Below are 12,554 nucleotides of genomic sequence, written 5' to 3'. Positions count from 1 at the left end.
CCCCCCCCCCCCCCCCCCCCCGGGGTTTGTTGTCTTTGAAGTAATCTTGCCTAAAAGGAGTCTTTATTTTTAAAAGCTAAACAGAGTCAATGGAGAATGGAGTGCTGAACCGGAAGTCAGTTGTGTATGTGTATAAAGCATGCTTACTGCATTAGACCAGTGGAGTCACCTTTTGAAGTAGGAATGGGATTTTAAAGATTGCTGTTGTCACAAAAAGGGCATGGACTGTCTTCAGGTATTGAGCACTCTTCCTTATAATTCCTTTAGTATCTTGCGTGATCAACTCCAGAGCTAAGCAGTTCTCGCTGACCCAGAGGCCCTTTATTAGTCAGGGTTCTCCAGAGACACAGAACCAATCGGAAATAAGATACATACAGTGATTTATTATGAGGAATTTTCTCAGGCATTTATGGAGGCTGAGAGGTCCCACAGTCTGCCTTCTGCAAACTAAAGCCCCTGGAAAGCCAATGGTGTCACTTTTTCAGTCTGGGGGCAGAAGATTGATGTCTCAGCCCAGAGGTGGTATGAATTCCCTCTTCGTGTTTTGTTCTGTTCAGGTCCTGTATGGATTGGGCAATGCCCACCCTGGGGAGGGCAGTCGGCTTCACTTAGTTCACCTGTTCCAATGCTAATCTCATTCAGAAACACCCTCCCAGGTACACACAGAAATAATGTTTAACCAGATATCTGAGCGCCCTGTGATCCAGTCATGTTACCTTAAAATTAACTGTTACACACCTATTCCAAATTTTGATAACTTGTTACAGAGTCTGCTTTATGTAGCCAAAACTACCTCTCTGCAGCTTTCTTTCCTTTCATTCTACTTGTGTCCTTCAGTACACCACAAAATACATCTAGTGCTTTGTCTACACTATAAAACTTCAAATGTCTTAAGTTTGCTATCCCAAGTCATTCCTCCCCCAGACTAAATTTCCTCCATTCCTTCAATGTATTCGTTTCAGGGCTCTTCAACATTCTATTATTAACTGTTTGCAGTACATAGTCCGTGTGGTTCACACCAGACCAATGCAAAGCCTAGTAGGACTGTTATGTGTAATGCAAATAAAAGTATTTCATTCATCACTCTCTTTGATACATTCAGTCATCATATGTTTTATCTGTATAGCAGAGCTTCTTTTATATTAGACTATGATCAGAATCCTCTTTTCCTCCAGGCTTAGAAAACTTCTTTAAAGATTCCTCATCTGAAATGGCTGGGCAGTCCTTATCTGAGGAGAGTAGGGTTATTCTCCGCAGAATGTATCTGCAAATATTCTTACAATAAAAAACGGCTAAAGTGTTTACCATTAACTGTGTGCCAGGCTAAGTTCAAATGGTTTCACATAGATTAACACACTTACAGAGGTGGGTACTGTTTTGTATCTGTATTTATAGATGAGCCGGTAATCTTTTTGCTGTGTTTGTCCAAGGCAAAGCAGAGTAGTCTTGTTACCTATCTTTATAGGTGTTAGACTCCTGTCACTGCTGCCTAAGAACATACTCTCTTTGCAGGCTCAGTGGAAAGCACTTATATCATGTTAGCATCAGGTTAGTGCATTTTGTAACAATTAAGTGTATCCTCTCATTCCTACCTGTCTTTCTGGACCCTGATTCTGTCATCTTAACATTTGCTGGCTTACCTAGCTACAAGCCATCTACAGATTGGAGAAACATAACCTCTGTGTTTATAAATCACCAACAGTGGTTAGAAGTCAGGAATTAGGAACCAAGTAATGTCTTCCAGGTTGTCGTTCTTTGTTATAATATGTTTAGTTATAGGAGCGTATATTTTGTATCTTGTCCGCAAGAATCTCATGTTACTACGTAATATTTTTAGAACTCTGAATTTCATCCAGCTTCGTATTTCATCCCATAATTTACTTAACTGTTGCCCTGCATTTCTTTGAGTTTTTCTGATATGCAGTTTTTTGTGGTTATCATTGTTGAGTCTAGATAACGTCCATACAACCATTTCATGATCTACAAGTCATGTGTTCTTGTGAAAGAAGGAATTGAAATTGTAATTAACCAGACTGTCTTGTTAGGAGCTTCACTCATTGCTGGGACCTTGCAGTCATTTTTTGGTCTTCTGTGGAGGGCTCATTCCTAGTAAAGCTTATGTGTCCGTTGGAATCCATCTTAATCCTTCTTCTGGAAGACTGTAACTGTTTTTGCCTAACTCCAGTCTGAAACTACCTCTTTGTTTTTCTGTAATCCCTCAAAGACTACCAGAGATGTCATGTAGGGATTCAGGGGTATGTTACGTAGACCAAGAGGCCTCCATAGAATAGCTGTGTGTTTTTTTTTAAATCCCCCTCTTCAGGGGGGCTCAGCTTCTACATAACAAGATTAATTCTAAACTTTTCAAATGGAAGATCCAAATCTTTTCGACAACACAGAGAAGCAAAAACATCCACTTTCTGTTATATTTCAGTCCCAAATAGTGTGTCCCCATCTTGATTGTCATTCTGTGGCTAACAAATAAAAAACAAAACCTTTTATTGTCCTAAGCATTTTTGTAAATCCACTAGTTCAGTGAATGGAGGGGTGAAAGTGGATAGGGAGGAAAATAGTGGAGGAGGCCATAGACAATCCAGAAACACACAACAGCCTGATGTATAACTTGTAGGTAATTGTAAATTCAAATAGTCCACTTTTGGAAAGTGGCTCGTTTGCATTTGGTGCTTTTGCTTGGACTTCTCTTTCTTTAAACAGTGGGGCAACTGAACATAATTGGTAATCATGTGCTTATCAGAACTGTGTGGCTTGCAAAGTGGTAGAAAACTCAGCCCCAAAAGGGAATTTATCGATAAATTACCAAGAAAATCAAGGGATAGGACAGACTTGAGACTCCGATTTACCAAGGGACTCAAGTGATCCAGCACTGACGACACATTCCTTGCTTCTCTCCTTTCCTCCCTCTGTCTCTCCTTCCCTTTTGGATCCATTCGCAGAGGATTTCCACATCTCAGATTTAAATTCAGTAAGAAGAGACAGGTCTCTGCCCCAGAGTCACAGCGGGAGCCACCTTCCTGCCTCTTGGCCTTTGTTGGGTCATATGCACATTCCTGAACCAGTTATCATTATGGCCAGGGGAATGCTTGGATGTGGAGGGAACCTCACGTGGACTACATTGAGAGTCAGAGAAGGGCAGGTCCCTAAACAAAAACTGGGGGCCGTTGCTGAAAAGTGGGGGAAGGGATGCTGAGTTGGCAAATAACAAATATCCACTAGAGTGTCTTGAATTCTGCTTTTACTGTATAAATTGGCACATTTGGTATTATTTGACTGTTTTCTGACCTATGGCACTTTCTGTTTGAACCTAATAAACATGAAGACATCAAGTAGAGGCAGTACAGTGGAAGGAGCATGGCTTTTGAGTCACAAACAGAAATTCAGATCCTAGCTCTGTTATGTATCCTATGTTGAGAAATTGAAGAGAACTCCATAAGTAACACCCGTTTCTCCTGCTTGCATTCTATGAAGAGACAATGACTGGCAGAGAGGAATAAAAATACGAGTTTTAATATTGACAGAAGCTGAAATGGAGGATTTGGGTTTTTTGTGTGACAACAGTGAAGCTCTACAGTTGGACCCAAAACCAATTGGTTCTTTACCCCCACCCCAGGCACTTTGAACAGTAGCAGGTGGTTGTTGTTGTTAACCCGGGGGTCTTCTCCCACCCTAATAACTCAGACCAGAATGTACGAGTTTTGTAGAAATCTGGTTCCCAAAAGAAGGCAGAAAGGTGAAGAAACTACATGTGTCTAGTCGCTCTTGGAAAATCTGGGATGTTGCTTATTTTACCTCAGTGGTAATTGATGGGATAGGAAGCTACCATTGAGGAAAATTCCTCTTTCTGGAGGAAACCAGAAGACTGATGACATACACAAAGACTTAGTTAGGAATCTTAATTATTTTTTCTCTTGAACAATAATAACTTATTTTAGGATTGGTGAGATACTCAGATGCTAGCAAATTTTGGATGTGGAAACTCAGGGAAATTATCAAATAACCACCCTCTCTGGTTTTTGGAGTTAGGTTATTATAATAATTGATGTGTGAGTAGGAGGGAGCCCACTTTGCCTCGGAGATGAGTAAAATTGGTAATAATTGGGCAAGTAAGAGGAATTTGTGAAGTGGGAGGAAGCAGGCAATGAAAAAAAAATTACAGAATCTATAGCTATCACATCCTTGCACGTTTAACCCAAGGCACGCAAATTTTCCTCAACCACCTGGTATGAATTCAGAGTTTTTAACCCATTTTCCTATCCACTGATTCTCACAGTGTGCTCTCTGGACTGATAGCATCTGTATCACCTGGGAATTTGTTAGAAAAGCAAATAATGGAACCCATCCTAATCCTACTGAATTGAAACTGGAGGTGAGACCCAGCCGTCTGTATTTGAATCACATATAGTTGATCTTGATGCATATTGAAGTATGAGAACCACATACCATGATGTGCAAACATCCTCGTGACAGTTTAATAGATGAAGATTAATTGTGCTTGCCAGTAATCTATTCTAGTTTCCAGTCATTGAACGTTTTATTAAATATGGGGGACTGGGGTATTTGGGGAAGGAGAGAGGTTGAGTAGGTAAAATAGAGCTTGGGTTTGAGTGCTAAACAGGCATGAGCAATAGGACTGTTTTTTCACCCTGTAAGTTCATGTGTCGTAGCATGATGCCTGTTTTAAAAACTAACTGTAACAGCAAAATGCACACCTTTGGATAAGGGAGAAATTAGAATGAGAGAGAACCTGGGGGTAGTGATTATAACTTGTGGAGGAGGGACTCGAAGATCAGAAAGAAGAACGTTATATATTTTCAAAGGAAGAATAAACTCAAATGATTGAAGCTGAAGTGGATGGAATCAGAGGTAACGTAGAATTTCAAGCCCAGGTGATTAGAATAATGGTGATTGAGGAAGAGGGTTCTCTACTTAGGGGATAAGATGAATCCAGTGTTGCTGGGGCACCTGGGTGGCTCAGTTGGTTAAGCGTCTGCCTTCGGCTTACGTCGTAATACCGGGTCCTGGGATTGAGCCCCCGCATCCGGCTCACTGCTCAGGGGAAGCCTGCTTCTCCCTTCCTCTGTCACTCCCACATGTAAACATGTGTGCTCTTTCGCGCTCTCTCTGTCAAATAAATAAAATCTTTGAAAAGAAGATGAAACCAGTGTTGGGCGTGTTAACATTGAGGTGATTAAAGGACATAGATGGAGGTGAGAGTTGAAAACATTCATCTTTAGGTGGCTCAGAGCACAAGGAGAACCTGGGAAAATTAATGCATCCATTTATTAAAGTAATGATCACCTATATGTGATTCAAATACAGACGGCTGGGTCTCACCTCCAATTTCAATTCAGTAGGATTAGGATGGGTTCCATTATTTGCTTTTCTTAAACACTGAATGTCTACCATGTGCCTGGCACGGTTCTAGATTCCCAGAATATACTAACAGGCAAACCTGGCAAATAAATGAACAAGGTAATTTTAGATAATACTAAAGGCCAGCAAAGAAATAGGGTAATGACAAAGAGTGATAAGGGGTAGAGAATTTCTTGGGATCAGTGGTCAAGGGAAGACCTTAGGTAATGACATATGACAGAAGTCATGGTGGAAGATAGTTTTAGAAAGCCAGAAAGGTGGTGGTGCTACAGAGTGGCCAAGGAGAATTACAGGAAAGCATATTGTTTGCTGTGTTTTTTGCCCTTTCAGGGTCTATCGTATGAAAGGTTTGGAGAGAAGGGTCTGTGCATTCAAAGGAACATGGGTTTGGAGATATCCCAGCTCATCCATTTTTTAGGCATTTGTTAGCTGTGCAGAAGCTCCTCAAATTCTCTGAGGCTTATTCTCAGTAGAGTAAGGAGTAATAATACCTCATGGGATTAAATTGTGATGATTAAATGAGAGAATGAATTTAAAGAAATAGTGGTTGGACTATAAGTGCTTAGTGATAACTATTAATAACAGTGATACTGAATGGAACATAAAATTCAGTCATGTGAAATGCAGTTTCATTTAATAATGGTGAGATCTGATGTCTTGAAATACAATTTTATTTAGGAATTATACTTTGTTCTTTTGTCATGCAAAACACTTTAAAGCATGAGACTACCGTTAAAAATATTTTTATAATTAAATGATGTACTTGGATTCGCTACTAAACGATATTTAAAAAATACGCTTGTATGCCTAATGCTAGAAAAGAGGGATTTTATTAACTTGTAAATATTTTCTTACAGATGTGTACCTCTCACGACTGATAGGAAGAAACTAGTCATGGGCCAAAGGTCAAGATACTTCTCCGGGAAATGCTGCTGACGCTGCTCCACAAAGTCGTACAATGAGTGTCTCGTTGAAGAGAGATTTGCATATTTAAAAGATTTTCATCTTGGAAACACATCAAGTGAAAATTAGAGTCTTTTGGGAAACATTTTCCTCCTAATAAATTATACTTGTAATGGGCGACATGGCAAACAACTCACTTGCATATAGTGGAGTAAAAAACTCTTTGAAGGAAGCTAATCATGACGGAGACTTTGGAATCACGCTCGCAGAGCTGCGGGCTCTCATGGAGCTCAGGTCTACGGATGCATTACGAAAAATACAGGAAAGCTATGGAGACGTCTATGGAATTTGCAGCAGGTTGAAAACATCTCCCAATGAAGGTGAGTTGTATTATGTTTGTTTTTAGCTCCTTCTATGAAGAGCGCTGTAAATTTGGCTATAAAGAAAGCTGTATGTATTGTCTTGGTTATTGTATGATTATATCATAATTTTAGTGACATTAAGGTGGGGTAGCTATCAGATTGGTGCACTTCAAGTAACTCCAGATCAAGAAATAATATTGCAAATTTATGTATTTTAGGTTGGTGGGAGGAAATACTTTGTACTGTGGTGCATATTGTTGCTGCTTGTTTACAGTAACAAGATTGCTTTTCCACTGGAGGTATAGAGAATGGAACCAGGCTGGGTAGCCCCCAGGGGATTCAGTGGAACTAAACCCTGCTCACTTATCCTTCATTTTTATAAGGTGGCTTGAAATAGTTGTCAGTGCCAGTAGCTGACCAAGTTCTTTTTAGCCTAAACTTTAATAATTAGTTCAGAAGGTCCTAAAGCAAATGGAGTAGATTAGATGGCAATTTTTTTTTTTTTTTTTACCTAGCAGACATTTCCTTTGATTAAAACTAATTTTCAGTCTTAGAATTATGTTCAATTTCCCTGTGTTCAAAGAAGTCTTTGGTTTCATAATTCTCAATTTGTAGTAAGTTTCTTTTTGAGAATCAAGAAAGGAAAAGTCATTATAACTTCATTGCATTATGGTCTTTGAAATGGTTTGAGATAGATGACCTTTTATACATTCATCATGTTGAATAGAAAATTACGGTTAGGAAATTTCAGAAAGGCTTTTCCAAATTACAAAGGAAGGAGGGGGATCCATGATGATGAATGTTTGGTGATTATACTTTATTTTAAAAGGATGGGAAATTATTAATGTTAAAAGTTAAAATATATTAGTATATATTCCAAAGTGAGTTCCAGAGAAATTATGCAGAGATGGGTTTTTTTTAAGTTTATTTATTTATTTTTAAGTAATCTTTACACCGAACGTGTGGCTTGAACTGAAAACCCCGAGATCAAGAGTTTGCCTGCTCTTTTAACCAAGCCAGCCAGCTGCCCCCAAAAATGTTTTTCTTAAATTTTTTTTGAAACATCTTATACCATGCCATACTACTTCTGATAAAATTTAAAGTAACAGCAAAGAGTTACTTCTGAAATCGTTAAAAATTTTTAAATCACATCAGAAATTCTGTAAACTTATATATATATATACATATATGTATATATATAGTATCTTTTAACAGATAGTAATTTGACAAAATTTGTAGCTTGCTCATTATGCAAACCCCTTTTGAAATAATTAGCTCACTTTGTATCCCTTTTAGAGATTTGTACTTTGATAGGCTTTTCTCAGCTGGTAGATTCATTAATTCAACTGTGTGTACTTTCTACATTTAACCTAAAACCTAATTGTTGGATGTTTCATGCTCACCAAATTGTTAGGAAACAGTACCATTAAAAAGCCCTCAAAATAACAACATAGTTCGTTCATAAAAAGTGATACTGAACTTCAGCTTCAAATCACTTAACTGCGTTTCCCTCAACCGTGTCTTTGTATTGCTTTGGTACTAGTTAATCAAAATTCTTATCTTCTAATAACTAAATACCCCTATGATCTGTTCTTATTTTTAATAGACATGATTCTCATTAGTTTGCGCTGCAGTTTCTTTTGTGTTGGGCAGTACTGCTTACACTGATTTTGGTTTAATTAGTGAAGTTTATTAAGTTAACTGAAAATTTTTGCATTTACTACAGTACACTTTTAAAATTGGGGGAGGGGATGGTTTGAACCTTAGTTACAGCATGATGGAAGCTGCGGATAATCTTTAGAAATATTCTCTTACTGCTCAAAACTTGATATTCATTGTTGCTGCTTTGAGCTATCAAATAAATACATGAAGTATTTTTCTCTCTTATTCTTAGAAAATTCTTGCTCATCTTCTTCCTCGTATTATGAATTTTTGTTGAAATTTGTACAAACTTTTGTCTTCACTGGTTATAGGTGAACAGTTTGTCATTTTGAAATATTCCTTTAAAGAATGCAATAAAGCCGTTTTAAGCATTATATTTGTCTTTACAATTGTAAGATTAAATAAAAACAGCCACAGTCTTCGTAGGAATATTGTTACCAGAGGAATAGTTTTAGTTTAATTTAGAAATAATTTACTCAGAAAGCTAATGAACATTTTGTCACTGATCAACTAGGCAAATGATAATAAATAAATCATCATCAGGGATAATCAGCTAGGAATTTGTATGCCCAAGAAAATGATCCAGACAATAAGTACTCTTTTGTTAGTATAACCTGCTTATAGCCAGGGAAAGTGAGATTGAAATGATTCTTTAACAAATGTACATTTTGATTAAAACTGAAGTTCATCTGTCTCTTTAATTCTTTCATTCATTAATTCATGCATTGACATATAGTCTTTCATCAGATCTAGGTTGTGAATTGCCATATGTTGTATATACCCTCTAAAAAAAAAAAGAATTAGTGTTGGCAGTTTTAATTGTAAGATAATTGTAAGTGTATAATTAAATTACATCCCGATTTCAACAGCGTTAATACAGCGTAAGAACATGTGCACCTTAGAATTGCGGGGATATTCTCTCTGCTCAGCAGCGGTTACTTTTCTCAGAAGGGCATGTACTTTAGTGAGTAAAACAACCCCTGACTTATTTTTACAAGGGGGAGACAAATTTACAGGACAACTAAATGAAATGTGTAAAATATTAGTGATGTGTGCTGAAGAGAAAAATGAGCAGAAAGGGAAATCAGAAATATTGGGGATGTGGCTGTTAGATTGCTGTGAAGTCTGGAGGAAGAACAACTTAGGACAGTTCTTAAAAGCAGCTACAACAAAAATAAGGTAACACATAGGTAACACTTTTTGGGTCCGATTGGTTGTTGGCTAGCACTTACAAATATTAACTCATTTTATCCTCACAACAACCTTACCCTTTTTTACAACCGAAGAATCCACAACACAGGAAGGTTAATCGGCTTACCCAGAGTGTCACAGCTCTTAAGGGCCAGAGTAGGGATTCAGACCTTGACATTCCAGCTGCAGAGAACATACTTTTAACCCTTATATAGTACTGCCTGTTAGAAAAGTTCAGTTCATGCAACTTGCAAAAAAGTTGAGAATATTGAGAAAAAGGTACCTGTGTTATGTGCTGCTCGTCTTCCCACAGAGTACTCCCTTAAGTGGATTTGAAGTATACTTTATGTGTACTGATCAATAGAAGTGTTTTAAGCCACATGTGATTTTCATATTAAAAACTTAACCATCTTTACTCTTAAAAGAACTGGAAGTCTAAATTTTGGGGTTAACTGAAATCGAGACTTGTCACTTCATATTTCATCTTTATCTGTTAGAGCAAGCACCTATCTTCGAGTCCTCAGAATCCAAGAGTATCCATGTCAGAATCCATGGCAAAATTACTTATAACATCCTAACTGCATGCAATTATCCCTGTGGTTTTTTTCTTCATTATCTTTATTGTTTTCCTATATTGACTTCCTTATTCCTGTTGTAAATCGTATTTCTTGATCCTTTTATTTCTAAACTAGCTTTTGGTATCTTTTCCATTTTAATGTGTTCCTGTGTTATCTATATTATGTTTTATATTGGATGGTAGAGCCGACTGTCTAATAATGAGATTTCTAGAATGCAGATCTCTACACTGGTATCATGTTTATCATTCAGTAGTATTGCACTAAATAAGGGATAACCATGAATGCATACCAATTAAAGACAGGTACCGAGTGGTATTCTGGAAGAGGCATGGATGGCTTCATGGCCTTCTAAAGGGGCAGGAAAGTAAATGAGACACCAAGCTTTTTAAGTGGTAGTTGCTAAAATTAGGTGCAAGAGGAAAAAAAGCAAAGGGAATAAGAAAAGGAAACAGTGGTAGAAAGAAACAAGAGTTATGTGGTAGGAAGCAGGGTAAAGTCAACAGTAATTGTCCCTGGCTGACTAATGTTTCCATAGTGTTTCAGTTTATATTTGCACTCCTGGAAGTAAGGCTGTTAGTAATGGTGTGCCTTGACCAGGTCTTCATGATGTACTGTAAGAAAACTAATATTCACACATGGAAATATATTTTGACTCTGTAAAAAAAAAAAAAAAAAAAAAAAAACAGCCCTTCGCCCAGCGTGAATCATTGTTGACTTAAAGGCTACCGCAAGAATCCTCTGATGTCCTGATGGATGTGCTTGGTTATACAGGTTGGCACAGATCTTTCAGGCACTCAGCAAGGATTTCCATCGCCACCGTATGCCGGCCACGTATATTTTAATACTTGTATAGAGTCACCAACAAGGGTTTTATATTGATAATCCTGCATGACCTTGTCCTAGAAATTTATTGTGCTGTAATAGAGAATTACACATTTAATTTAGTACCTGTTCAGGTCACTAGTTTTCGTTGCTTATGAATTTTTTGAAGATGGTTGTTAACACTGACTGCTTCTCCTAACTTTGTTGCATATACTTAAAGTTGTACTTGATGGAATCTGAAGTAGCATAACGTTAGAGTTGAAGTTTGGTTTTCTGAGCGCAGTAGACATATTTCCTTTTTATTTTATTTTTTAAAAGCTTATTTATTTTAGTAATCTCTGTACCCGATGTGGGGCTTAAACACATGACCCCAAGATCAAGAGTTGCATGCTCTTCCGACTGAGCCAGCCAGGCACCCCTGTGATTCCTCTTTAAACTATTCCGCTCTGCCTTTCGTAGTACTAGATTCTTAGGGCTTTCTTTCTTCCTATCTGGACAGTTGTGTATCAGCCTTCGGTGCTTGCCATTAGATGTTGGTGGGCCTCAGGTTTCAGTTCGTCTCCACACGCTCCTCTTCATCTGTGCTCCTTGGGTGATGCCATGTACTCCTAAGACTGCACACGTCGTCTGGATGCTGGTGGTTTCCAGATTTGTAGCTCCAGTCCAGATTCTTACCACAAACTTTGGGTCTGAAAACTTGATTGGTTATAGACATCTTATTTTCTCAACTTTTCCAGACTTTTCCGTTCTGAACGCATACTCTCTTTTTCCTGTTTCCATTGAAACCCTTATCCATCTTTTGGGTGGCCTGGGACTTTGAAAGGAAGCTTTCACCTGCTCTTATTCACCTGGAGATTCTAACTCCCAATTGGTCTTCGCCCAAGGGTATCTGCCTCTCGGCATCCCCACTGCCCTGTTTGAGGCCGCTGACTTCTTTTATAGTAATTGAGGTAACAGCATACTCGCTGGTGTTTTTTTCCTGTCTCCCTGTATGTTGCCTGTCACTTTTCCTGCTTAAAGTTGGCAGTGTTTTTGCATTGGCTTTAGAGTGAAGTTCTGACCTCTTGCGTAGGTTAACAAATCTTTTGGGGATCTGACCCCTGCTTACTTCTCTTATCTCGTTTCTTCTTTCCAACTCTTCAATATTTGAGGCATGGCAGAATTTTCAGTTTTCTTAAATACTATTGTGCCAAGGTCACTCTTACTTCTGGGTCTCTTAATATTATCTCTTCACCTAAAACACTGTACCTCATCCTTCCTATGACTCTTTATCTCTTAATCATTCTTTTCTTTTCTTTTTTTTTTTTTTTTTTAAGAACAGAGGTGCAGAGTAGCCTAGTGGGGTTCTTACTACTCCATTTATTTAATTTTATTTATTATTATTTTTTTAAGTAGGCTTACATCCAGTGGGGGGCTTGAACTCATGACTCTGAGATCAAGAGTCGCATGCTCTACCCACTGAGCCAGCCAGGTGCCTTATCTCTTAATCATTCTTAAGACCTCAAATTAGATACCTTAGAATTTCCTCATCTACCCTCACCCCCTAAATTTTGGATTCCAGTTCCCTTTGTATATTCCCATAATACCTCACCACCCCCATCATAATACTTAACACACCGAGCCATGATTAACTGGTTCCCTGTCA

General features: G+C 38.1%; 1 protein-coding gene across 6 annotated transcripts in view; it reads left to right on the top strand.

Moving 5' to 3' along the window:
• ATP2B1 (ATPase plasma membrane Ca2+ transporting 1) overlaps positions 1-12,554 on the top strand; it is a 125,409-nt gene that overhangs the window by 49,516 nt on the left and 63,339 nt on the right. For 5 of the 6 annotated variants that reach the window (XM_040637311.1, XM_040637306.1, XM_040637309.1 and 2 more), the window contains one exon: positions 6,249-6,674. In XM_040637311.1, the coding sequence (XP_040493245.1) occupies positions 6,467-6,674 (208 nt within the window). In that variant the 5' untranslated portion in view covers positions 6,249-6,466. Of the gene's footprint in view, positions 1-4,288; positions 4,385-6,248; positions 6,675-12,554 lie in introns of all 6 variants that reach the window. The other variant, XM_040637310.1, reaches the window with a different exon arrangement.

This window comes from Ursus maritimus, unplaced genomic scaffold (assembly GCF_017311325.1).
Source record: "Ursus maritimus isolate PB19 unplaced genomic scaffold, ASM1731132v1 scaffold_21, whole genome shotgun sequence".
Taxonomy (NCBI): Eukaryota; Metazoa; Chordata; class Mammalia; order Carnivora; family Ursidae; genus Ursus; species Ursus maritimus.
Note: the sequence above shows the minus strand (reverse complement) of the source record. Positions and strands in the feature narration are given on the sequence as shown.